Here is a 25,273-nt window from a genome sequence, read left to right as displayed (position 1 = left end):
GTCCCGTAAAACGATGCCAATCATGCCAGGGCCCAGGGGCTAAGAGGGTTATAGTTGCTATTGCGCGGCCCTGACGATGAATGATGACCATTACCTGTGGAGTGCGCGCGCGCCGAGAGAACTGTCATAGTCAAACAAGGGCTCATGATGGGTCAATAATTCCAAAAGAATCCACGGCCAAGCCTTCTTTTGCCTGGTTTGGCGGTTGGCCTTGAGGGACGATGATACAAAGACGCCATAATACTGCGTACGCACTGACGATGGCCACATTGGAGTTTCTGGGCAGAGTTGCCAATGGTTGGTCTCGGCATTCTGGGAAGCAAGAGAAGCCGAAGCAGTCCTGTAACAGTGACAGAGAAGCTCGAGAGAAACACGGACGGACGGGGGCCCTGTTCGAGCTCAGGAGTTATCCCTGAGCTCGAGAGAGAAAGCCATTCGTCTTTCGCAGTCGGAGAATATTCGACTTCTCCAACGGGGAATTAGGATGACGAGCTTCCGAATGATTTGAAGATGGAAAAGAAGCGAGGAAACATCAAAAAGGAAGCATTTGGGACGGAACAACCTGTAGATGACAGGGTCCAAGTCACTTCACCATCAGGATTTAGGTAGGTACCGGAAAATGGTGTGGGAAGCTGGCTGTGCTCTTTGGCTGAGGCGCGCTGTTCCAGCCCTTCGACCATGATTCTAGCGGCACCTGGAACCCCGGAAAGGCGGATCTGCAACACCAGTCCCGCGCAAGGTACGGGCATGTGGGAGTGGGAAGTGCATGAGGGAGATGAGCGAGGATGATTGGGTGAAGGAGCCGTGTGCTGTGGCTGTGTGTGTGCGCTTCTGCTACATGGTCCGAGAGACGCGGGTCTCGGAACAAGGATCGCGAGTTGATCTGGTCTTGATCCTCGTCATTCCTCAATAGCATCTACTGTGTGATGTCGACTGTGTAGGTTATGGATAACTTTGGCTGAGTGGTTGTCGCTTTGAGTGTGCAACATTGGTAGGTCTTGGAGAAACTGCATGGTCATTAGTATACGGGATAGGAGACAAGGAGCCGATCTTGCGCTAGATTTCTATCTCGTCTCTCGTCTTCATCGGCCCGGCATAGTCTCTCTCTTTCAGCTGGCCAGCAACTCGATCAGGAGTTTAGAACGGATAACCGGCGCCGAAAGGCGGATATCCCGAGCTTAGGCCAGGTTAGATGATGGAGCACGACGGATCACGGCCGTGTTGCTTAAGAGAAGTCTCCTTTCTTCGAGTCTTTCTCAGTAGATGTTTCTTCTCTGACAATCACTCGCACAACGACACACACACGACGTCAACACCTGCTCAATCCCAGCTCTCTATAGCCAACGTGATCGTCACTATCAAAACAGGTACGGACCTCTGAACCACAGACTTCCTGTGGCTGTCACCATCGGCAAACGCTTCTTCCATCTTAAAAAGTGGAACCAAGGGACCGCTCCAGGTTTAGAAGATCCCACACAAAAAGTGCTAAATCAAGCGAGAGGAGGGACGTTTGGTTACGTTGTGGAAGGTGTGCTGAGATCGAGACACGCCCGTGTGGTGCGTCCATCACACACGTCCTACGCGGCCGTGTCTCTCTCTCTCTCGCCCTCTCTTTTCCTGTTCCTCGACAGTCTGTTAGGTTGGTAGTCTGCCCAGCTCACTTCTCTCCTCTCTGCATCTGGGGACACACCCGCAGGTCATCCATCCTCGCTCGCACCGCCTTCCTTCGCCTCAAGTTGTCACTGTGTCGCTGAATCTCGCACTCTTTCAACTGTATCTTCTCCCCTTCTCTTACGGGGTAGGTGACATAATCATTTGCCGCTCTATCCGTATGTACCCCAGCTCTTTTTCTCCGACTCTTCTTAATGTGCTTTCTTTTAAGAGTGTTCTCTGATGAACACATAGAAGATATAACTAACAGCAGAAATAGAGAGCAAAATATGACAAGCAGGCAGTAAGTAAGTATTGTAACCTTTGATTGACCGGCATCCAATTTCTTCACCCGCTTGCCTTCCCAGGCTCTCATCCCTCCCTCCCATTCGTAAATCTTCAGTCTCAGCCTCCCCGCCTTTACGCCCACACTCTTATGTATGATGTATGTACCTGCCTCTCGGGCATGGGTAGGTGATTTGTTTTCTTGCTTCTCTACCTTATCCACGCCCCCGTTCCAGTAAAATCCGTACCTGATGTGAAAGGGAAAGAGAGGGGGAAGAGTTCTGGACTCACTCAATTCCGACGTCCATCCAGTGTCCATCCATCGGTCACTGACCGACTCCCTTCTCTGCCCACTGTGACTGTGCCTGTATGTATCTGGCTCCCGGCCTGCCCACTCCCCGAGAACCGGCGTCACTCAATCTCTCTTCGGCTTCGATTACCCACTCTGTCTGCCCTACTACCTAAACATAGCATAGCCGGCCTGTCAACGCTCTTCTCCCCCAGCATCTCTATTCCTTTTTGCCCAAGATCCTTTTAACCCAAGACTTTCTGCCTTCCCACCCCTTCGACTTGACACTAGACGGAACAAATCTCAATACACAGCCAAGAGCCGTTGAGGTTTTGAGGCCAAGAAGGATCACACACGTAGTCTTGACCAAGACTTGTCCTCTACCACCAAGTTTGCGCCATCTGCGACAAATCAGCGTACTCGCGGCTTTTCGCGACGTTTCCCCATCCCAAGACTTTGTTGTCTTGGCTAGAACACTCCCTCACAACCATAACCCAGGGAGGGAACAAGACCCCCAAGGGCCATACCCCCCTGTCTCCTGGCTGGCTCCTGGAGTCCTGGCACCCCCGATCCCGACCTGAGGTCCCCTCTCAGTTGGGAAACCCATCCCGCTTGATCCCGCTCCTTTGCCGAGAGATTTCAACTCTCGACACTGCCTACCTTACCTGTCTCTATCCTCCGCCGCCCAGGTTCTCATGTCGTTGTCGTTATTGTTCGCATTTCTTCGGCCTCGTTGTCCTGCCCTCTGATGGGAATCATCAGCGACATTGCATCGCGATACAAGTCTTCCCTCCACCCTTGACTATCTTGAAGCAGATACACCCAAGGCCGGATAGGACCGGGGAGATCGCAGCATCGGAGACAAGACGACACCACACCGGCAAAAGAGGAACGAGAACTCTGTTGCACCCACTGCCCACTCGTCCAAGTCTCTCCAACACCCACGCACTGCCTACTCGGTACAGCGCCTCGCCCCAGACTGTCCACAGTCCGCCCACCCATCGCCCGGGATTCCTGCATATGTAAACGACCTAGCGGGCACGAGAACAGACCAAGTCTCACGCTTCCCTCCACCTGTACCGTCCACACACACACACACACTCGCTCGCACTCACTCACACACACTATCCACACCTTACCACACACCGTAAGGTATTACCCAACGTAACGCCCTGGCCTGAAAGAGACGGAGCACAGAGCACACACACACTCACAGCACAGAGAGTGAGTGAGAGAGACAGGGAAAAGGGGACCACTCTTCACACTTCACCATCTTTTACGCTAGTCAAGTCAATCCCGTTCCATCCCAGGAGGCGACTAGCAGCTTGTGACTTTTACATCTCGACTTTTCACTCTCACAAACCGCACTCCATTCTCCGCTTTCTCTCTCACACACACACTACACACTCACAACTCAACTCGACGCTCAACTCACTCACCGACACACTCTCACCTCACACCTCACCCCCTTACCCGACGCCTTCAACGCTGCTGCATCGCGCGCACTGCATAGCCGACAACCCGTTCGACTCCGATCGTCGTCTTCGATCTCACCACCACCTACGACCAACAGCGCCCAGTACCGAGATAGCAAACTCGATAACCGCAGACTCCTCTCTCCCTTCCCCGCGATAGGCTGCCTCTTCCCAGCAGCCCCCCATTTTCGGCTCCGTACATTTGAGAGAACACTTTGAGAGAGAAGAGAGAGAGAGCCCCCTGCAGCTGCGCGCTCTCACTCACTCACTCACTCACTCCAATCCCCGCCTACGCGCCTCCTTTCACTCTCATCGTGAGAGGGCCGATTAATCTCATCCAACGACCGCTCATCAGCGCATTTTCTCTCTCACGACACGAAACATCGACAACGACATCACCAACTTCCAACGACGTCAACCAACGTTTGATGCCCAAGACGACCTCCCAATCGCAACCCATTTCACCACAATCAGGTGTCCCGAGCAATCACTGAAAAGAAACAGGCCGCGCATCGCTTTCCTCCCCCCAACGTTCCCCATCCGTCTCTACTCGCCAGAGACGGATCTTTCGAGTAGCCCTGGAGGCATACGACGCCTCTGCAGGCGTCCTCGTGCCAGGCTTTGGCCTCGGTTCGGCGGTGCTGAATCCATTTGAGCATCCGCCCCTCGACTTCGTCCACGATCCTTACCACCTAGTAGGAGGCGACAACGACGACGACGACGAGGACCAGGTCTCCTCCCTCTCCTTCGGCTTCTCCTCCGACTTTACGCCAGACTTTACCCTCGGCCCCGACGCCGACGCCGCCTCCAACTCGGAATCGGCATCTTCGTATCTCGGGAATCATCACCAACATCACCAGTCAAACTATCTCAACCAGCATCATCATCATCATCATCATCAACAGCACTACCAACACAGCGCCGCAGACACCATGAACTTGCCCAGCTCCCACATCCCGCCCCGCCGCAGCGCGAGCATCCACTCCCTCACCCCGTCGCGCGACCTGCTCGTCAAACCCAAATCCCCAGAGAAATCCGCCGCTGCCGCCGCCGCGACCGCCACCAAATCAAAACGAGTGCGGACGGGTTGTCTAACATGTAGGGAACGGCATCTAAAATGTGACGAAGGGTTACCAGACTGTCTAAATTGTCGAAAAAGCAGTCGAGAATGCAAACGCGGCGTGAGGCTTAATTTTATAGACGTGCAGGTCAAGAAACCGCCGTACATGCCCCCCACTGTGGAGTGGTCAGGTGAGTTGCGAATGCCCTCATTTTCAAACGACTGCCCATTTCCGTCGACCACTCATTCTCTCTGTGCATCACCCACCTTTTATTGAAGAAAGAGGACGAAAAATGGTCACATAGAGTACTTGGACCCCCATGCTAACGAACCTACAGTCCAATTCCAAGATGAATCGAGGCTCATCGCCTCAGAGTATGTCGGAGGCCTCGGCCGGTACGCTCATCTTGATAAAAAGGCCGCCGTCGCCCCTCCGCCACGGCATCTAGGCCATCTAGAGCCGACCCTCCGGCACCAATACCACCTCCTCCCACACGCAAGAGCAAGCGGCCCAGACGCCTCCGTCTCACCGAGAACTCACCTCCTCCATCACCCACCACCACCGCCGCCGCCCCCAGCGTACAGCCACCACCCGTACTATCGCGAACCCCCTCCCCCGCGAGCAGGAGTCGGAGGAGGACTCATCGAGTCATCATCATCATCATCATCAGCCTACCCGCGCCGCGAGAGCGAGTCCGCCTACCTCACGCCCCAAAACTCGGCTCACCCGGCGCAGGCGGCACCTCACCACCCCTACAGCCTCCACGAGCACTTCGCCTCGTACCGCGACACCGGCGCCGGCGGCATCCCCAACAGCCGCGCCCACGGCCACCACCGCGACAGCGACGCCTCGAGCGCGGCCTCCATCGTCCCGCAACCTACCGCCCCGCCACCAAGCTACCGTAGCAGCGCCGCCGCCGCCGGGAACCCCTTGGCCGTAGACGGCATGATGACCCCCCCACCGAGCGAAAAGGCCACCGCCGGCGAGAGGGAGTACCTCAACTCCCCCGAGGAGATCCTCTACATGCAAGTGTTCGTCGAAGAAGTCGGCGTCTGGATGGACTCGCTCGACAAGGAGAAACACTTCTCCCGCCTGATCCCCTACCACGCCCTCAAATCCCCCATGCTCCTCAACGCCTTCCTCGCCTACGGCGTCAAGCACCTGACGCTCGTCAACCCGGCCTACGAGGACGATAAAGCCCTCTTCTACTACGACACCGCCACCACGCAGCTCCTCCGCAGCCTGCAGAACCCGGACCGCAACACGGGCGAGTGCGCCACCACGGCCGTCGTCCTCAACGTCTACGAAATCATGTCCGAGAAGCCCGCCCAGCGCATGAACCACATCGCCGGCGCCCGCGCCCTCATCCGCGAGTGTAAGTGGGACGCCCGGTCCTCCGGCATCGGCGCCGCGTGCTTCTGGCTCAACATCGGCATGGAGGTGCTCTCGTGCCTGGCCTTCAACTGGCAGACGTCGTGGGATCCTGATCAGTGGGGTCTGGATATGAATTTCACCAACGAGGGCTGCGGCCCGGCTGGTTCGGCGGCGGCGGCTGCATCGAGGTCCGGTGATGGCTTTGGACAGGAGGAGGTCTGGGTCCATCGGATCCTGTACATTGTGGCCAAGATTGCAAACTTCCGCGCCACGATCCCGCGGTTCCAGGAGCCGAGCCCGCACGACGAGCAGATCCGCCTGGGTAACCGACTCCAGCAGTGGCAGGATCTCAAGAAGCTCTGCGACAAGTGGAACAACACCTGCCCGAGGACGATGCACCCGTTCGGATACCTCTACCCATCGCAAACAAACTCCAAGTCCGCCTTCCCCAACGTCTGGTAAGTCTTCACTGCACTAACAACCTCTCTCTCACTCTCCTCTGTCCGAGCCAGCTGTCATCTAACAACCCTAAAGGCTCATCAAACGCGCCGCCATAATCGGCCGCCTCTTCTACCACACAGCGCAATGCCTCCTCGCCCAAACGAACCCAATGGAACCAGGCCGCGCCTCGGAAGAAATGCGCGCCCTCCAGCTCCACCACGCCCACCAAGTCTGCGGCATCGTAGCCCACACAAAAGACCGCGGCGTCGCCTCCGTCGCGATCCGCTCCCTCGCCATCGCCTCCGCCGTCCTCACCGACCCGCGCGAGCAGGAAGAGGTCCTCGAGATCCTCGACAAGATCCACGCCGAGAGCGGGTGGCGCCTAGGCAGCATCCACGGCGAGCTCAAGAGGGCGTGGGGGTGGCCCTCGCCCGCGCCGTCGCACGCTTCTCTCAGTGGTCCGGCTGGTGGTGCCGGTGCTCCTGGGGACCACCGAGGTTCCGTAGGGAGTTATGGCGGTGGGAGACCGGGCCCGCCGGGGAACCCGCCTGCCATGGCGACGTCGAGCGCGCCGTCGGCGTCGAGCGCTGCTGCTTCTGCGCCGATGAAGGCCCTCGTGAACCCGCTCTCGTACGCCGACTTTAGTTTGCCGAATGCCCCCTACAAAGACTGGTGGAAGCCGCCGAATCGCCATGATTCGTACAGCTACCAGGGTTTCCCATGATGACCTTTTCTTTCGCTTCTTTTTTACTCTTCTTTCTTCCAAGTTGGCTCGTCTTTTTTTTCCTTTTCTTTACTATTTTGTTCCAACTCGTTCCCTCCTTCCAACGAAACCGTAAGAGAGGGAAAGGACGGATTCATATATATAATATTCTTCAAGAAAACAGGAGGCGGATATTTGCTCTTCAGACGTTTCAACATCGTGGATTACCGAAAACCCAAAAGAGGGCTGGCACTGGTTTGCTAACCCACCCTACCTTACGATTACGACTCCCTTTATCCTCTTTTCTCTTTTATTTGGAACTTCTTCTCTTCTACTGCATCATCTATTTCATGCAAAGGCTACAATTGGGAGAGGAGGGCACCGCGGCTTTACAGGACGGCCGGCAAAGCATTGCGTCAGATAGGACAGGTCCCCGCCCCTGGTTCAGAACAACCATGGGGATATGTTTGGAGAGAATTTTAAATGGACAATGGGATATGTGGGCGTTCCGGCACTTCACACGGAGACAAAGGGGGGAAAGATGGTTTTTATGCTGAGATGCGCTCCAGCACTTTGAAGAGGCTCCAATGGTTGGGAGACCCCAGAATGCTCTGCAAAGGGCACCGATACCATGAGATATTTACTATTATTCTATCTTGGGCACACACTTTTGCTCCTTTGTTTGCTCTTCTTACAGCTCATCATACACAAAGTACTCTAGGGTTAAGGAACTGTCTTTGATCGTTGTCTGCATTATCTGGTATCTTGTTTTATTCGAATGGGAAAGGTGATGTTGGGGTTCTGTCTAACGCGGGAGGGAATCTATCGCAATGCCAATGCTCAAAAAGCAAATGTTAAGCGCTCAGTGTCTTGACACCAAGAACTTTCTATGGAAAAAAAGTTGATTTTCCTTCCCTTTCCAGACTCATCTTCTAATGACGTGCCCAAAATCCATCGACCCATTCGTCCAATCGTCGTGAAATCCGTTTGTCCCATCTATCGCTGTTTCTTCGTAAAAATTGCTCAACAAAGAGAAAAGAAGGTAAGAAAACTCAAAGTCTGCGGGGTTAAGCTAGGAATTATGCCAAGCCACGTTCCAAAAGTTTCTTGCTTGCTGAAGGCAGTGCACTAAGCAGAGCCGTTGGTGTTGGTGACGACGCTGCCGCTGACGTTCTCCTTCATGAAGGGCTCGTTGTCGACCTCAATGGAAGGGATGGTCATGCCAAACTTCTCGTAGGGGAAGTTCTCGAGAGTGGGCAGGTACTCGGCCCAGCCGTCGTCAATCTCACCGACCTGGTGCATGTCGACCTGGCCGGCCTCGCCAGTGCGGCCAGCGAGGACCTCCTTCTCGCGGCCGGCGTACTCCTTGAGGAGCATCTTGTGAGGGCACCAGATGACACGCATGCCGGCGCGGCGACCAGCCTCAACACCGGGAACAGAGTCCTCGAAGACGAGGCACTCCTCGGGGGTGATGGGCTTCTCGCCCTCGGGAAGAGACTCGTTGATGGTCTTGAGGGCCAGAAGGAAGATGTCGGGGTTGGGCTTGCCGCGGCCGGGAGCAATGCGGGTGTCGTCACCCAGGACACGGCGCTGGGAGGGGAAGACGGAGAAGAGCTCAGTCAGGTGGTCAGACTTGAGCTTGAAGTTCGCCTCGTGGGAGGAGGTAGCCAGGGCAATGTGAACGCGCTGGGCAGTCTTGCCGTCAGCAGTGGCGGGCTTGTGGTCGAAGTAGCGGGTGCGACCGAGGTTCTGAAGGAGCTGGGGGATGCCGGGGAGAGGCTTGGTGGAGGGGAAGATCTGGCGCTGGAGAGCGGACAGCTTCTGGTGGTACTCCTCATGGGTAATAGGGAGCTGAGCCCACTCGTGGAAGATGCGAGTGGCGTCAGGACCAGGGCGGCCCTGAAGCTTGGCCTTGATGTTCCAGGGAAGGAGAGGGCGGCCGTACTGCTCGAGGACGATGTTAATGCAGGCGGTGTAGAGGTCTTCGGTGTCGAGGAGGAGGCCGTCCATGTCGAACAGGCAGGCCCGAACGGGAGGGAAGCTACGTCAAGATCAGTCAATTGGTTCGTTGAGGCTGAAGGAGGAGAGAAGACTTACTCGGTGCGAGGAGCCATTGCGACGGTAGGCAAGTTGCAGAGGCGATGTGATGAATGTCAAGTGCGAAGGTAAGAGAGAGGAAGAGGGGGTAGCAATTGAGTATCCTCGAGACAATTGTCGAAGGAGTAATGGTAGAAGGGGGAGTGGTTGAGGGTGGATGAGGTCTGAAGAAAAAGAAGAATCTCCAGTTGGGGTATCACGAGGAAAGTTTGTGGAGGTGAAGAAATAGGCGGAGGATTTTTCTTAGCAGCAGCCAAAATAGGCCTTTTGACCCTTTCTCGGAAGGACCTGAGTCAACAAAGTGAATTTGAGGGACGGAAGGAACAATGGACAGGAAGCCAAAGGTCAAACGGGCAGGGGCGTTCAGGAACAACGGCGGGGTGAAAACGGAAGCGGAAGGCACCGATGGAGGGGTCGCTCAGCTCTTTCCCGAATAAAATGGCGACCAGATGGGGAAGTGGGATCCCAAGTATCCCCGTACACTGTACCTATACTTTCGTTTGTCGTCTTGACACTGTACTCCGTACACCGCAGCAAAAACAACCAACAAGTACTCGAGTCACTGTACCTAATACAAAGGGTATCGACTCTTTATGGAATACTTAGAGTAACGGAAGACATTTGAGTCAAATTCTGTCTTCGCTGTCTTTTCTTCTAATACCGACAGCCTTAATTCTACTGTCGCTCACCTCGGATTCAGGAATAAGTATCTTCTCATAAGAGGTACAGTTCAAGCGACGGCGCATACTGTACTCCCTAATGGTGAATCGATTGGATCCCAGCGAGGCCAGCCGCTGAGAGACCCCTAAAGCGCTGTATCCGCCAGGTACCTTTGGCGAATCGGGTCAGTAAAATGTGGCTTCCACCGTCCGAAAACATGTGAACAGCCTCACCGTCCCACCCCACCAAATCCACGTGGGGATGAGACACCTCAGTGACGACATTCCTGGGGCTGCCTTGCCTGCACCTTTGACTCAGCTTGACATCTACTCTCAACGTTAAACGAGTCTATAACAACTCACTGCTGCCTTCAAGATGGCGTCCAAGGAGACAGAGAAGGAGCCTCAGGGTAAGGGCAAGAACACGTCGGTCAAGGATGAGCCTGAAGAGGTCCAGGAGAAGTTCTCTCCTGAAGAGGAGGCGGTAAGGCAAACCGTTCCCTTGCTCTCATTCTATGCATTTTAGACTTCCCGAGTTACAAGCTCTTCGAGTATTCAAATGAGATCACATGAAGCCATGGCTGGCAAGTGCCGAATCCCTCAATCTCATACCACCCCTACGATGAGCTCAACACTCACCTCAATGACCAAGAAAAAGCTACTCCAACCTCGATCTCAATCCCTCACATCTAACACAACCCGCAGTCCCTCCTATCCGAATCCAACACCCACAAAACCGAAGCAAACGCCCTCTTCACATCCTCGCAATACACCTCCGCCATCGCAAAATACGACGAGGCCGTCTCCGTCTGCCCAAACTACCTAGACTACGACCTCGCCGTCCTCCGCTCCAACATCTCCGCCTGCCACCTCAAACTCTCCCAATGGAAAGACGCAATCTCCTCCGCCTCCGCCGCGCTCGACTCCCTAGACCGCATCGACAAGGAATCCGCCCTCGAGCAGGAACGCCGCGAGAAGCTCAAGGCCGAAGAGGAAGAGGGCGTGGACGAGGAGATTGTCAGCTCGGGCGCCAGCGCCGCTGCCCCCGCGCCCGTCACCTCCGCGGAAGATGAAGAGGAAGTTGCGCGTAGGAAGAGGGCGGACGATGTCCTGCGTATTCGAGCGAAAGCTCTCATGCGGAGAGCGAGGGCGCGGAGCGAGGAGGGCGGGTGGCAGAACCTTGCGGGCGCGGAGGAGGATTATAAAGCGCTGGCTAAGATGGGGAACCTCGCGGCTGCGGATCGCAAGATCGTGCAGACGCAGTTGAGGGTGTTGCCGCCGAGGACCAAGGCTGCGCAGGAGGCGGAGACGGCGGAGATGTGGGGGAAGCTCAAGGATGTGAGTTCTGAACGTGAAATTCAAGAGGTTGCTGTGAAAGTGTTGCGTTTGCTAACGTATGAATATAGCTGGGCAATGGCATTTTGAAGCCGTTTGGACTGAGTACGGATAACTTCCAGATGGTCAAGGATGAGAAGACGGGAGGGTATTCGATGAACTTCAACCAGGGTCAATGAGCATAGGCGCAGACTACCACAGTTCGTCGGTTTATCTATAAAGAAACAGCATCGTTTCGCGTAGGCATGAGAGAAGCGATGGCATCATAGAAACACAGGAAGCTCATAAGCATAGCTCATTTAGGCGAATAACCTAATTTCTCGTTCATGTTGCTTTGGGAAAGATGATTACTTATCCTGTGAAAGTTCGCAAAGGGTTGGATTGCTCAACTCTGCAAGTGTGTCTGTCAAAAGCATATCATTCATCTTCTAATACAATAACAGTAAGCACAAGCCAAAGTGGCCCTTGTTGGTATTAATGCATTAATTCACGTTATTCATAGGGTTGTTTTCCCAAAGTCCTCCATTGTCCCTCTCTTCCTCCCTCCTTCCTTCATTTGACACTTCGTCCGTAATATACCAAAATAATGACCATCTCCTTGGTCCATTAGGTGTAGATACTCTCGGTAATCTGGTTCACCTGGAGCCCCTTCTCCGCCATCTCGGCGTCCCGCAAAAAGTCGAGCGGGAACCAGACGAGGTGGCCCTTGATCTGGTCAATCTTTTGCCGCGCGTCCGCCGCTGGCATGAACTGGTCGAAAATGTGGCCCGCCTTGACGCCCTTTGGCGGCAGGTATCTGTCGTAGTCGTCAAAGGTTTTGACTAAAGGGAATGTTAGCTCTGATTCAATACTGCACAATGCGAGAGGGAAAAACCTACTGTGGTCATCAGGATCGGCGTGGAACAGGTGACGGTACAGATCCGTGTTCCGCGTAGCGTTGCCCGTCCACATCTCCCACAGCTCGTCGTTCATCGGATCCTCGACAAACTTCCACGTCTCGTCGCGGTCCCACGGGTCATTCTCCGCGTGGCCCGGCGGACGCGCGTTGGGGTCCTGCGACCCGTCCAGGTCCTGCGCGGGCAGAAGACCAAGATGCTCGCGCCACAGGTACCGGCGCAGCGACGTCGCGTGCCACCCGGCCTCGTAGGGCTTCCCGTCCATGGTGCTCGGCACGCGCTTCGTGTCCTCCATGACGATGCTGAGCTCGCTGTCGTGGTATCCCAGCTGGCTGCGGTCGTTGAGGTTACTGGAGCCGCAGACGACGATGCGGTCGTCGACGATGAGCAGCTTGGAGTGGATGTAGAGCTCCTCCTGGATCCAGTTGCGGATCTCCGTCTCCGGGTCCTCGTCCTCCCACGGCTCATCCTCGATGGAGCCGGAGTTGGCCATGGCGTGCTGCGCAACCGAGGTCTTGTTGTTGAGCTGCGCGTCGCCGAGGCTGGCTTCGAAGCGCTGCTTGGCGTCGATGGCATTTTGGGCTTCCGTGGTCTTGCCGCCGCCGACTTGTTCGGCCTTGGCGCCCATGTGCTCGTCGCGCTCCTTCTCGGTGGGGTCGTTGATGCCGTGGATTCCCGTGCCCATGACCTCTTCGGCTTGCGCGCGCTGCACCTCGGCGTACTTGACGCCCGTGTCCTTTTCTCTCTTCTCGACGGCGGATGTGCGGTTGAGACGGTCGTATGACCGCAGGTTGAAGAAGAAGATGTGGTTTCTGGGGTCGATGCCCTCCTTCTTGACCTGCTCGAAGATGGAGTGCTCGCCGCGGCAGATTGACTTGTACTGATAGTCCATGATGGCACGGGTACCGGTGGCTGCATCATCTCGGAGGTCGCCGGCGAAGCCAGGAATGGCGGGGATGAGGACAATGACGCGGAACTTGCGGCCCTCCTTGCCAGCCCTCACGACGGCATCAACAATGGCTCGGCCGATTCGGTTGTGGATCGGTGCCTGCTGGTCGCCGGTGGCGGTGATGAAGAACTGGTTCTCAATGTAGACAAAGTGCTCGGCCTTGCTGATGATCTCACAGTAGGCGTTCTGGATCGAGTGATCGGTCAGGATACCGCTAGACCAGTCGGCACTGGACCGTACGATCTGAGCGTGCATGGATCCCTTGTTCTCCAGGTTCGACAGGCTCTTCTCGTCCAGAGGGTGGGTGAGGTACTCTCCCACAGGATGCTTAGGCCGTTGGACTCCCACAAGATCCTCGTCTTCGGCCAGACGGCCGCGCAGCTGGATCCAGTCGAATCGGTCGTCACGCTTGTACTTGTCGCGCTTCACAAAGTTCCAGCGCAGGACAAAGTGCTCGGCAATGTCGTAGACGCAGGGGCCGACGACACCCATGGATACGTCGTGCCAAGGCATGCGCCCGTACTCGGCCTTGCTCAACTCGTTTTGCTTCCAGTCCTGGACGTTTTGGAAATCCATGATTCTGTTGTTGTTGAAGTCCTGTCCCGGCCAGACCTCGTTCTGGACGCCCTCGGGATGTGCGTCAGCGAGAGGGTGGGTATGGCTGTCCCAGCGACCGAAGCACAGATCGAGACCTCCGATGAAGGCCATGGCATAGTCAATGACGATAAACTTCTCATGATGGGCCCAGTAGAATGTCATATCGGCGCCGTTGGAGAGGACATTGTGATCGGGATGGCGCATAATTTTGATGTTGCCGTAGCCAGGCGAGCCCTCGGGGCACAAAGCTTGCAGGGCATGCTTTGTGTGGGCAGAATTGCAAGTCAGGGCGGCCTCGACTTCACGGTAGACAATGATGTGAATCTGGACGCCGGCCTCGGCGCGGCGCTTCAGGACCTGGTCCAATCTCCATTCCTTGTTGTGGTGAGGGGGACGGCGCAGGAAGAGCTCAGGGGACAACCACCAGTCGCAAATGTAAATGGTCTCCTTTGCGGCCTCGAGAGCTTCGGAGACGGCCCAGAAGTAGTCGCGGCCGTCGACGTACCACTTGATCAGGTTGCCGTCGCGCTCCGGGAAGAAGGACTTGAAGCGGTGCTCCTCTCCAATCTTTGTCCGCTTGTCGTCGGTGGCCTTTTCGTGCTCCTCGTCGTGGCGGTGGTTGGCATTGAACTGGAGCGCGTGTCAGTTGTGCTGGTCGCTCCAGGCAGCTAGCTTTTCCAGGTGGAATGAGCTTCAATGGGGAGGAGAAGATGGTCTTACAAGGTTGGCAAGCTTGCCAATCTGGTGTTTCTTATGCACAAGATGGACTTTTGCGTCATGGAGATGGGTGCCCTCCAGCTTATCCTCCAGCTCGCGGAATGGCTTCTTCAACTTATCCATGAAACCGCCGCCACTACCGCTTTCTTCCTTTTTGTGGCCATGGTCGCTTGTGGTCATGAGCCCCATGATTACGGTTTGTTGCCCTGGGCGCTGAATGAAGGGTATGTTCGAATGGAAGAATTGCGCAAGCTCTGAATGTCGGTATTTCTAGATCATGAAGTCGTGGAGAACGGAACGGATAGTTGAAATTGAAGTTAATGGGTGTGGCTGGTGTGGAGGGGTATCATAGGATGCGCGGGGTACACTGAATGGCGGGGTGAACAAGTTGAAGCATTCCAGCCCAAGTATGCAGCACTCGGATGGGGAAAGGTCAGTGGAAAGTGTTTAAGCTTCGTGTAGCTTGGACTTGTAGGTGTGGGAATAGGTTCAGGAGGAGGGAGAAGAGAAGACGAGACGGGGAAAGAGAAGGAGGAGAATGGCAATGGAGGGACAGCGCGTGGGATGGGGAAAGTAGTAAAGCTTGGAGGGAAAGCTTGAAATTAGAAACCCCGGGCTATGTCATTCCCCTCACTCGTGCGCCGGCGGGAGAACTAATCAAGCAGGTTGATTGGGGTGCGAGGATCGAGAGTAGTTCGGCCGGAAGCAGGATCCAAGGCCAAGGAAAACGAACAGAACATGGAACTCTCACTCGCGCACTTGAGAGAAAAGTGTGGGCGCAACGCCGGGACGGGGGGGAACGACACACACGACGATTGTTGGTGGTGAGACACGACAAGACTACGAATAGGTACTTTTGAATAGCGCAGGATTTGTATGCAGATCCAAGTACCTCCCGCCCACCTCGGTATCGGCCCTGCGTACGTGCAAACAGGCACGCAGTCATACCTTATGGAGCACTGCAGCCACGGATAATTACAGTCGCACTCGATTTCAAGGCGGGGCAAATATGACGATCCGCTGGGTCGAACGACTCGGGTCTTGGACGACAATTATCCATGCCTCGCAGCTTGTGCCTGTGATGATCCGGATGCAAGAATCCAGCCCCTGTCTGCCCGTCAGGGACACCATCGAATCCAGCCAAGCTCCCACCCTCCATCTGCCAGTCTTTGGGAGAAAACGATCCCGAGGCCCAAGAGGAGCATGTCTTGGGACCAGTAGACCAGCAAACCGAGCATGCAATGCCACGCGTCTTGCGCCTCCTCTTTCAGCCGCTGGGACCACAGCTCGGAAGGCTGGTAAGAGTCCGCAGCTGAACTCAATTTGAAAGGCTCCAGTGCTCAGCTTAGCAAGGGCTCGCGTGCCCCTGGATGTCCGGGTCATATCACAGCCATGAGACTCGAGCCAGACATTATTTAAACACCAATCTCGCCCTCTTCCCTGACAACATCTTTTGGAATTGGAAGCATCTGGTGGGCTGAAAGCTGCAGAAACAAAAACGTAAAAGAACGCCTGCCCCGCGCTCGGTGCGCCGGTCACAGGGAAGGTCCCGTCCGTTTTGGCGGTTTGAATTGGTCAATGGAACGCCGTCATTGGTTTCTTGCTTGAGAGGTGGGGCCTGCTACTCTATTTTTGTCCTGACGTCATCTCCAGCACGTCAGTCGCGGAACGTGCATCTCTGATAAGCTTGATCCGGCGGATCTTATCGATAAGTCCCAGCTGCCCATCCCGTCGAAAGCCGCATCTTCTGCCCTGCTGTCAACTGCGACATGCATTTGTTGCAGCTCCTGTGAAATGTCGAGTCCTGGTCGCACGACAGCCCGGTACGATGCATAGGGCGAAATAGAGCATGGCACATGTGCCGAACTCCGGCTTGTCCTTGTCATGGCGCCATTGCGAGCCGCCTGTCGCAAGTTTGCATTGGTCTGGACTGGTACCGAGCGGAAGGGTGGAAACCTGAATTTTGGCGTTTCTGCATCTTTGGCGGACGACAGCCGTGACGTCACAATATCGGCAGATCGTACTGCCATTGTTCCTCGGGAATACCCGCCCATTGATCGTATACCAGGGAGACGGAGGTCCAGAGTCAATTGGACTTTTCTGAGGATCTGATGTTGTGAATTTTGAGTTTTGGGTTGGGTTTAATGTGGCCTTAAATTTCTAGGTGAAGTGCTACGCATCATGGCTTCAAGTGAGCCCATGAGACTTTCTTTACCTACTGAGACCACTCTATGAAGCATATTCGAATCATGAGAGTGCACATTTCTCAACAGATAGTGTGTCTAGACCAATAACTGAATCGTTGAATCTTTGAATTGCCGAGCCTCATGCCCTTACTGCCACCACGAAACGACCGCACTTCGTCGCAAGCATCGTCTCTTTGATATAGTTGTTAATTCTCAGGAGATCCGTCACGGACACGCTTACGCAGAGTTTCTGGGCGCGGCATCAGATCTGCTAGATCCGATCGTGTTTATCATCGGCATTCCTTGATCTACATTAGAACACATCTAGGTCCTGTCTTCCCACGTGTATCTGCCCATGCGCCCGCGCTACCGTTAACCGTCTTGTCTTGAATAAGCACAGCTTCAACGTCTGAATTGCGTCCTCCATGTCTTGTTTCAATGACCAAGGTAAGACAACCATGACAAGACAACCGTCCATCATTCCAGCTTCCCAACCCATTAGTGAAACACCAACGCCCGGATATCGATACTCTGCCGACACTCCATCTCATCCATCTCCGGGTCCCGAAAAGCACAATGCGCAGCCCTCCGAACGACCGACGTATCCGAATCAAAACACTTGATGAACAACGCCTCATCCGGCTTCTGCCCATCCAAAAAGTACCACCGGTGCGCCGGATTCGGCTTAATCGTCCACGTCTCGGCCCGGTGACGGGGATAAATAATCGCGCCCGGGACAAGGTCCTCCTCCGCGACCGTAGTCCCGTCCGCGACGGCCAGCGGGTCCCGCCGCACCGTCGCAATAGGCCGCCAGATGTTGATGATCTGGAACCGGCGCTTCTCCTTGTCGATGAGTCTGTCGGCTTCGTCCGCGCCGAGGTGGTGCCTCGCCATCATGACGGCGCCGTCGTAGGACTGGTCCACGTGCGCCTTGTGCAGGGGGCCGCGGTGCTCCGTGTTGCGTTCGCCTAAGCTGTGCCAGTTTGCCGGCCCGCGGCGGATCTGGTGGTTGAAGATGACGACCCGGCTTGCTCCCGTGCTGTTGGTGTTGACCCCTGGTGAGCATGGGCCCTCAATTGTGAAAGTTGGCCCCCACTGGTGTATATAATAAACCTTACACCGCCCAAAAGCTGCCCACTTTGCGGCCGGCTTGGATAAATGAAAGCGTGCAAGACTTACATTTCCTTGTACAGCTTCTCCATCTCGGGATAGTAGACGCCCTTGACCCGTTCCTCGTCTGTAAAGTCCGTCTCAACGCTAGTGTGGCGGACGTACTGGAAGCCGTGGGTGTCGAGGGTGTACTTATCCTCTTCGCCTCTGATGTCGGTGACGGTGACGGTGCGAGGTGTCATTTTCCTCTCATTCGTGACTTTCTGACTGGAATTGAACAAAAGGCATGAGTACTTCGAGCTATTGACACGGTACTCGAGAAATGTGAAGTCTTGAAGACATGGATATTGGAAAGCGGCCTTACCCCCCTACAACGATTGGGGTGGGAGGGGTTCCATCTCCAGGGTCGTCATAGTAGTTTATGGTGGTGACGACTGCACGTCTCTCTGGTCTTTCGGCTTCTGTGGACTTGATCTGTGCCGTGTCCGGCAGAGGCTGGTGATTTGTTGTTCCCACGGCCATCTTTGTATCTCTGATGCTATGATATCGTACCACAAGACAACTGTCTCAATTGATGAGATGGGTTTGGAGATTCGGTTCGTCCCGCTGTGTATTGTCTGTAATGTACTTGAATATGTGCAGATATGTACGAATATGACTTAGACGACAGAGTGTGAGCAACTAGCAATGAGAAGACCAAGGCATCGAAGGCAAGATACAATATCAGATCAAACCAAAATACACGCAAGGGAGCATCTCAAGATGAGAAACACAGTGGTCCCTCATCTACGAACTGGAGATTTGCGAGCGGAGTCCCTGGCAGCCGGCGGCACGGCAGAGGGAAGAGGGCCGACTGGACGGAGCTCCGCCTTCTCCTTTTTCCGCGACCCCGCGATGGACTGTGCCCCATGCGTCCATGCACTGTCCCAATCGCACGTGATTGGGGTTGAACGGAATGAGGGGTAATCATTATCCGCACTGTACCGACGTATCAGGAACGAGCAGCCGGTCAAGTGGATCCGACAACCCCACTGTGACAGCTTGGGCTTAGCGCGTTGGATCTCCAATGGGCGGTCCAGGTCCCAGGTGGTGGGGTTTCCAGGGAGAGGTCCCCGCCATGGCCCATGAGAAGCTCCTGCTGGCTGCTGCTGCGGTGGTGCTGCTACTGCTGTCCGGGTTGCTGCGTATGCGTGGCTTCCCGGGGGGCCATTTGCTTGACCGCCCCTCGATTCCCGTCCTGTCCCTTTTTTTGGGTTTCGCTTCTCGTCTGAACAGCTCCTGGAACATCTGCTCTTTACCTGTCTACATCTCCTCCCTTTCTTCTACGCTTCTACTCTCCTATTCTTCTTTCTCTCTCATCAAACACATCTTTCAAACACATCAACAAACCCCCTACATCAGACACAATGGCCGCTCAGATCCCTCCCGGAGGAACCTACCTCGACACCTTCAAGAAGTCCTTTGTCGATGTCAAGCCTGACGCCGACAAGGAGAATGCCATCCCTACCTCCGACTTCCTCGATGCCTCCGAGTCTCTGACCACCATCTTCGGTATGTTCCCCCAGCACGGCTGCTCTCTCTCAACACCAGAGGAGACACCGAGCCTTTGATGGTTTCCATGTCTCTAACGAATATCCCCTCTTCTAGATGCCCTTGGAGGCGTTGCTTTCGGTCCCGTCAAGAGCGACATGGGCGGCAACATCAAGGTACGACTTCACTCCTCTCGATACCCCCGACACCCTTTACCACATGTTCCGAATCATCCCTTGTCACGAAGCTCGGATACTACCATATTCCTCCTACAACTACATCCAAAAGACGTTGACGAACAATGCCTGACTTATCCATGTACAGAAAATCCGTGAGCGCCAGCTGGCTGCTCCCGGCGAGTCCGCCACCCTTCAGGAGCTCGTCAAGGCCGAGCTGGCCACCAAGAAGCACGTTGCCACCGAGGGTCTCCTCTGGCTGGTTCGGTAAGTCTGCCTCTGAGCTCCCTTTATCACCGACAACGCAGCGGCCAAAACTAACAATACCATTCTGCCAGTGGTCTCGAGTTCACCTGCATCGCCCTGAGCCAGAACGTCGCCAAGGAGTCCGAGGAGCTCTCCGAGTCCTTCCGCAATGCCTACGCCACCACCCTCAAGCCCCACCACAGCTTCCTCGTCAAGCCCATCTTCAGCGCCGCCATGAGCGCCTGCCCCTACCGCAAGGACTTCTACGCCAAGCTCGGCTCCGACCAGGACAAGGTCGCCGCTGAGCTCCGCGTCTACCTCGCCTCCCTCGAGAAGGTTGTCGGCATCCTCAAGGGCTTCCTCGCCAGCAAGGACGCCAAGTGGTAAGCGCAAACAATGCTCTTGTGCGCGCTGACCGAGAAGAATCAAAGGCCCCCCAAAGAAAGCGGGGACCAAAAAGAAAGAGAAATAAACAACGAACAATGACGATATGATGGAAAGAACAACATGTCCTGTCAGTGTCCGCTGCGATGCTAGTACATCGTCAGCCACGAGCCAGTTTACGCAGCCTAGAAATGAATCACAACCTCGAAGCTTGAACCAAATATTTTTCTTTGAGCTTTATGCAATCGAACAATGGCGAGCTTACACAATCACCTTTGACACTTTTGAACTCTCCTGGAGCCATAGTACACAATGTCGAGAGTCGTGAAACATCCTTCGTATTTAACAGGGCTTGTCAGCACACTCATGGACATTTACTTCGCACAACAGACACATAACAGATAACATCCACACAGCGACAACACTCAGACCCCATTCATCACCCCATCCGATTTTCTTCAACAAAAGCAACCTTTGATTCTTCAAACATACTGCAATATGTCTCCTCCAGACCAAGTCACCGAGCAAAGCAAGTTCCAAATTCAGTTGCCGGCAGAATTGTACCTTGAGATAGCTCAATGGCTCGGCCAGTTTCAGGCCGAGACAAAGGGGCGAGAGTACGTGATAGAAACATACGTATTGCCCGCCGACGACGACGTTGAGAATGCCATTATTAGGGACTTGAGGGATGTAGAATTTTCAAGCACCATCATATCAGCCGCCAAGGAAATGCATCCCACAATGGCCATGCTCAACGCGGGCATGGTCAATAAGTACTACCACAAAGCGATCAACGACATTGCTCTCCGGTGGGACGCTCAGAGCGAAAACCCCAGGGCCGTCTACCACGCCGCAGTGCACAACAACGTTGCTCTCCTCCGCCAGGCCCTTGAGAAGCCCGGAGCTAAACCGGACTACGTCCCACACAGCCTAAAGCCGTCTATATGGACACCACTCATGGTGGCTGCGTCTAAAGGCTATGCTCAAGTCGTGGACCTGCTTCTACACAAGGGGGCTAATCCAGCACTAAGCTTCGCCGCCCGTCATCGTTCATGGTGGGAACCGCGTCCATTTGCTGCAAGCCCAGAGTCAGGTATTGGCTTGTATGAGTTTGACAGAGACCTTTATGGGCAGCCCTCGCCCCTCCATGCCGCTATGCTGGCTCCCGAGAACGCGTTGACCATATCCAAAACTATTCTCAGGTCTCTCCCACCACGCTTCTTGACCAAGATTTCCGATCCGCATGGACTCTTCCTTGCTATTGCTGTTGCTCGAGACCATGTCGATTTGGTGGACATGTTGATCAATCGAGGCGCAGATTTTGACCATGGAGGCATAACTAGCTTCCATATGAATACTCCGGTACTTCATCACGCCGTCTCCGGCGATATGGTTCGCAAACTGACCCTAGCAGGTGCGCCGCTACATACACCTGTCGAGTTCGGCCTCAATGCTCTCCATGCTGTCTGTCTCCGTCAGACAGATTGCTCTTCTGCAATAAGAGAGCTCGTCCGACAGGGCGTTAAGTTGGAAGAGACCACGACTAGCATAGACCTACGACCACCTCCGATCCCTCAACATGGACGTCTCCGGAAGATCCCTCAGACAGCTCTCAATCTCGCATGTAGGCAGCTCAACGTCGCTCACATCCGAACGCTGCTCGAATTAGGCGCTCACCCACTCGGGGCATGTCTTGAGGAGAGCCCTAGGAAGAAGATGAAGGGCAGTAAGTCCGTGAAGGATAGCGAGCTCTATAAGGTGACACCCCTTCACGATTTGTTTCTACCTGACTACTTTCTCTTGGAAGCACACTATAAGAGCAATGAGGAAACAGCATGCGCCATCAAAGCGGCTTTCAATTTGTTAATAAGCCACCCTCTGGCTGTCGAAGCAGTATCGTCTTACGGGAACTTTACCCTTGGGTTCCCAAGCAGCGATCTCATGCACAGGATTTCAAGATCATTCTGGATGAGTGACTACAGTGATTACACCGGCGACTTTGGTAGGTTCACCCCTCTGCAAATCTTTTTCGTTCATCCTTTCTCGGACGATCCCGAGATTCCACAGGCCATGTTCGACTTGGTAGAAGATGGTAAGGATCAGATCAACGCCATCATAAAGCCGCTCTACATCACGCCGCTCCTGGCTCTCCTAGGCCACCGCTTCGACCATTCTCTCGGCGACGCAAACTTTTACCGGCCAAAATTGCTCAAGTGGCTTCTGGAACACGGCGCCGACCCGAACTTGTGCGACAAGGAAGGCTTCTCGCCCCTCCACTATGCAGTGTTCTGGCTCGATGCTCCGGCCGTCAAGCTTCTCCTTTTACACGGCGCTCAGGTCAAGCGCGAGGACGAACTCCAGGTCATGGACGTACTGTTCGGTGGTGTATTCACCAGAGCGCATCAAGAACAAGCAAAAAGATATCGTCACTCCCGGGAAACCGAATGGGCGCGTATGGTGGAGCAAGTCGGCACAGAGTGGTCGACGCACGGCATCGGCAGTAACATTGAGCGCTGGCAGCCCGGCATGCCGCTGCCCGCATGTACGCTCTTCAACTTCGAGGGTAAGTTTATGTTCGAACTGGATGAAGAGGCTCCCGTGCCTTCAGAGCTCGTGACGCGGTGGGGAGGGTTACGTGAGGCTCTGAGGGGGGATGCTGACGAACGTAGGAAGCGGATCTTTGCGGCGCTGCTGCGAACGCCAAACGTGCTGCCCTTTTTGAAGCCCAGGGGGGTAATGGAACGTGATGGTGAGGTGAACCTTGGCGAGGACGGGTCCGGTCCTGACACGATTCGGTACAGTGTTTTGGACTGGGCGAGGGCGACGGCCCAGAAAGGTTGGTTTCTTCGTAGGATTAAGCGACTTGGAGGGGAGACTGGAGATATCCGGCCCAAGGCGAGGCTGGAGACATACGGCCGTTGTCCGTAGAAGTTTTTCTGTTCTCAGGAACGGAAGGCTGTAGGTAGACGAGATCTAAGAAGTCAAAACATTTTTCCAAATCTCTCACGTCAGAAGTGTGAAGTGATGCAACATGTATAGTTTAGTGAGTGCAGGTAGTTAGTCATAGAAACATCCATCAGTCCAGACCCGCAGTCTGATATCCTCCTCTTCTTCATCTAAGTTAGGTTTTCGTGTTGCATCAAGATGCCCAACACGAGATACAGGAGCAATCTTGGAGGAGCTTGAGATAATTTTGACCACTTGTCGATGGGATCTTGAGCTATCATGTGGAGAATACTCTGTGTTATCTTTCGCAAAGATATTAGATATTGTAAACACGATGACTACTGGACAATATTAGGAGCCAGATCCACAGTGTTAGCCCCCAAGATGGTTTCTGTGTGGAAAATCCATAGTATTGCGTCCATGATCGAAGACGAGTAGAAGATGGCCGTGGCGGCTGCTTAGTGTTTTCTGAAGTCGGCAAGGACGAGCACAACATGGAGGATGCCACGTTGTTGAAAAGCACGTTGCTTATTGCGGCGGGGATGTGTTCACTCAATTTGTCGCGAGGGAACCTAGTATATGGATTGAACATATTCTCCCACTGAAAATCAGGATAATTAAACTTGAAGATCTTGTATGACCCAATAATTTCTGATAGATGTTCCAAACCTTGAGGGAGTATGAACAAGTGCTCACATGCTTGAATGCTTCGGATATTCTCGCATCAGCAACACGGGAGAGAGAGCTCGAGCGAACAAGCAATGAAAAAGATCAAATTCCTCATCGTCACGAATCTAAGTTCTGGACGATATTCGACCAAACTCTCAAGGGGAACACCAAAGGTCACAGCCAGCTTGGTGATGAGGAAACATGACCGGCGACCAATCTATGTAGCTCTGCGGGATGGATGTTGAAGTTTTGATCTCATCAGCGAAGCCGGCGGAAATACATGTGTCCATCACTTTCGATGTCGCTTACGCTTTTCCACCAGACCTGACAGGGGTCAGGGTTCCGATGAGATGTCAGAGAATCTAGACCGCCCATCGAGGAGGTCATCTGAGAAAGTGTCGATCTGCGACGGGGTCCCCCCTCTCAGGGCTGACTCGGGCTCTCGCGAAATTCATAGAGGGGCTCCCGCTGGGTTCTTTTGAGAAAGGAAGTAATCCTCTTCATTTCGTGATGGTCTTTTGATAGCTTTGTCCAGACGTTCGATGAGATCTGTTCATCTGATCTGAGTCAGTAACCGTCGCCCGTTGCAGGGGAAATGAGAGGATACTGAATATCTCGTGAAACCAACAGACAACGCCCGAGCTGGAGAAGAGATAGATGGATATGTTCGTGGACCGCCATCCTTTCAATTACACAAGGCATATGGTGAAGCTATTATGTATGGCTTCGTTGGGAAAAACGGCTGATACCATCCGGACGGCTGCGTGATGTGTACTCAGGGAAGACCCAGCACAGAAAGTCGACTGAAGGAGCCATTGCCCTGAGATCTCAAACATCTCTGACTCCTAGCTCGATAGTAAACCAATACAGAACGTTGCAGAATATCTGTGTTGTCATGAGATGACAATCTTTTTTAGAGATCGAGGCAATATCGTTGCCTGGGATCTTTGACTGACGTCGGGCTTCTCTTCGGACCCCGGCCAACAGGTTGCATCAACTTACCAACAGGCTGCCTGCTTGCCCGAGTGCGAGTATCCGTAGTACTAATTAACAATGGGGGCCTATGTTGATTACGGAGTAGCCCGCGATCGAGCGGAAGATGAAAGCCACAGGGGAGAAAGCTTCGATCAGTCAGGCTCGGACGTCATCCGCGCGCCTGCAATGAGAGTGTGTCCGTAGTTTGTCTCCAGAGTAATCCCATGACAAAGTAGTGGCAAATTATAGGACTGATGTTTAGGCAAAGAGTTGGACAAGGATGGTATTGGTGGAACCTGATGAGATCTATATCCCACAGTGCAGTCTATCTCGTATGCGACATTCCGTACGGACGCCTGCATCCCGGGTCTTGGGCTGCTGCGCAGTTGAGATGCGTAGAGGACCTGGAGGGATTGTGACCATCTATATGAAAGTTCTGGGGCTGTAGCGAGAGTGAAGGTAGCTGCGGATGGCCGCCGGGTCAAAGGTTATACACTCAACAAAAATGATGGTAATCTGCGGG

General features: G+C 54.3%; 8 protein-coding genes across 8 annotated transcripts; 5 read left to right on the top strand and 3 right to left on the bottom strand.

The window, feature by feature from the left end:
- Nucleotides 1-4,127: 4,127 nt before the first annotated feature.
- CTAM01_08246 (uncharacterized protein) lies at nt 4,128-7,299 on the top strand (the record flags this gene model as incomplete). Its single annotated transcript, XM_060524267.1, has 5 exons — nt 4,128-4,173; nt 4,276-4,788; nt 4,900-4,950; nt 5,098-6,592; nt 6,669-7,299. 5 exons carry the CDS (start codon nt 4,128-4,130, stop codon nt 7,297-7,299), a joined length of 2,736 nt encoding a protein of 911 aa, XP_060381110.1.
- Nucleotides 7,300-8,406: 1,107 nt separating this feature from the next.
- CTAM01_08245 (haloacid dehalogenase-like hydrolase) lies at nt 8,407-9,392 on the bottom strand (the record flags this gene model as incomplete). Its single annotated transcript, XM_060524266.1, has 2 exons — nt 8,407-9,319; nt 9,376-9,392. 2 exons carry the CDS (start codon nt 9,390-9,392, stop codon nt 8,407-8,409), a joined length of 930 nt encoding a protein of 309 aa, XP_060381109.1.
- Nucleotides 9,393-10,410: 1,018 nt separating this feature from the next.
- Nucleotides 10,411-11,548, top strand: CTAM01_08244 (uncharacterized protein; the record flags this gene model as incomplete). The annotated part of the gene is made up of 3 exons (XM_060524265.1): nt 10,411-10,518; nt 10,740-11,372; nt 11,441-11,548. 3 exons carry the CDS (start codon nt 10,411-10,413, stop codon nt 11,546-11,548), a joined length of 849 nt encoding a protein of 282 aa, XP_060381108.1.
- Nucleotides 11,549-11,975: 427 nt separating this feature from the next.
- Nucleotides 11,976-14,717, bottom strand: CTAM01_08243 (uncharacterized protein; the record flags this gene model as incomplete). The annotated part of the gene is made up of 3 exons (XM_060524264.1): nt 11,976-12,190; nt 12,248-14,441; nt 14,532-14,717. The coding sequence occupies 3 exons, from the start codon at nt 14,715-14,717 to the stop codon at nt 11,976-11,978; spliced, it is 2,595 nt and encodes an 864-aa protein (XP_060381107.1).
- Nucleotides 14,718-17,212: 2,495 nt separating this feature from the next.
- On the bottom strand, nt 17,213-18,346 carry CTAM01_08242 (uncharacterized protein; the record flags this gene model as incomplete). Its single annotated transcript, XM_060524263.1, has 3 exons — nt 17,213-17,753; nt 17,894-18,091; nt 18,189-18,346. 3 exons carry the CDS (start codon nt 18,344-18,346, stop codon nt 17,213-17,215), a joined length of 897 nt encoding a protein of 298 aa, XP_060381106.1.
- A 240-nt stretch (nt 18,347-18,586) lies between these two features.
- CTAM01_08241 (uncharacterized protein) lies at nt 18,587-18,952 on the top strand (the record flags this gene model as incomplete). The annotated part of the gene is made up of 2 exons (XM_060524262.1): nt 18,587-18,756; nt 18,820-18,952. The coding sequence occupies 2 exons, from the start codon at nt 18,587-18,589 to the stop codon at nt 18,950-18,952; spliced, it is 303 nt and encodes a 100-aa protein (XP_060381105.1).
- Nucleotides 18,953-19,230: 278 nt separating this feature from the next.
- Nucleotides 19,231-20,163, top strand: CTAM01_08240 (glycolipid transfer protein; the record flags this gene model as incomplete). Its single annotated transcript, XM_060524261.1, has 4 exons — nt 19,231-19,375; nt 19,472-19,530; nt 19,679-19,797; nt 19,869-20,163. The coding sequence occupies 4 exons, from the start codon at nt 19,231-19,233 to the stop codon at nt 20,161-20,163; spliced, it is 618 nt and encodes a 205-aa protein (XP_060381104.1).
- A 495-nt stretch (nt 20,164-20,658) lies between these two features.
- CTAM01_08239 (uncharacterized protein) lies at nt 20,659-23,088 on the top strand (the record flags this gene model as incomplete). The annotated part of the gene is made up of 1 exon (XM_060524260.1): nt 20,659-23,088. One exon carries the CDS (start codon nt 20,659-20,661, stop codon nt 23,086-23,088), a length of 2,430 nt encoding a protein of 809 aa, XP_060381103.1.
- Nucleotides 23,089-25,273: the final 2,185 nt, after the last annotated feature.

The sequence above is a fragment of the Colletotrichum tamarilloi genome, assembly GCF_030869305.1.
Source record: "Colletotrichum tamarilloi strain Tom-12 chromosome Unknown Scaffold_28.1, whole genome shotgun sequence".
Taxonomy (NCBI): Eukaryota; Fungi; Ascomycota; class Sordariomycetes; order Glomerellales; family Glomerellaceae; genus Colletotrichum; species Colletotrichum tamarilloi.
This window is presented reverse-complemented; position numbering and strand designations above follow the sequence as displayed.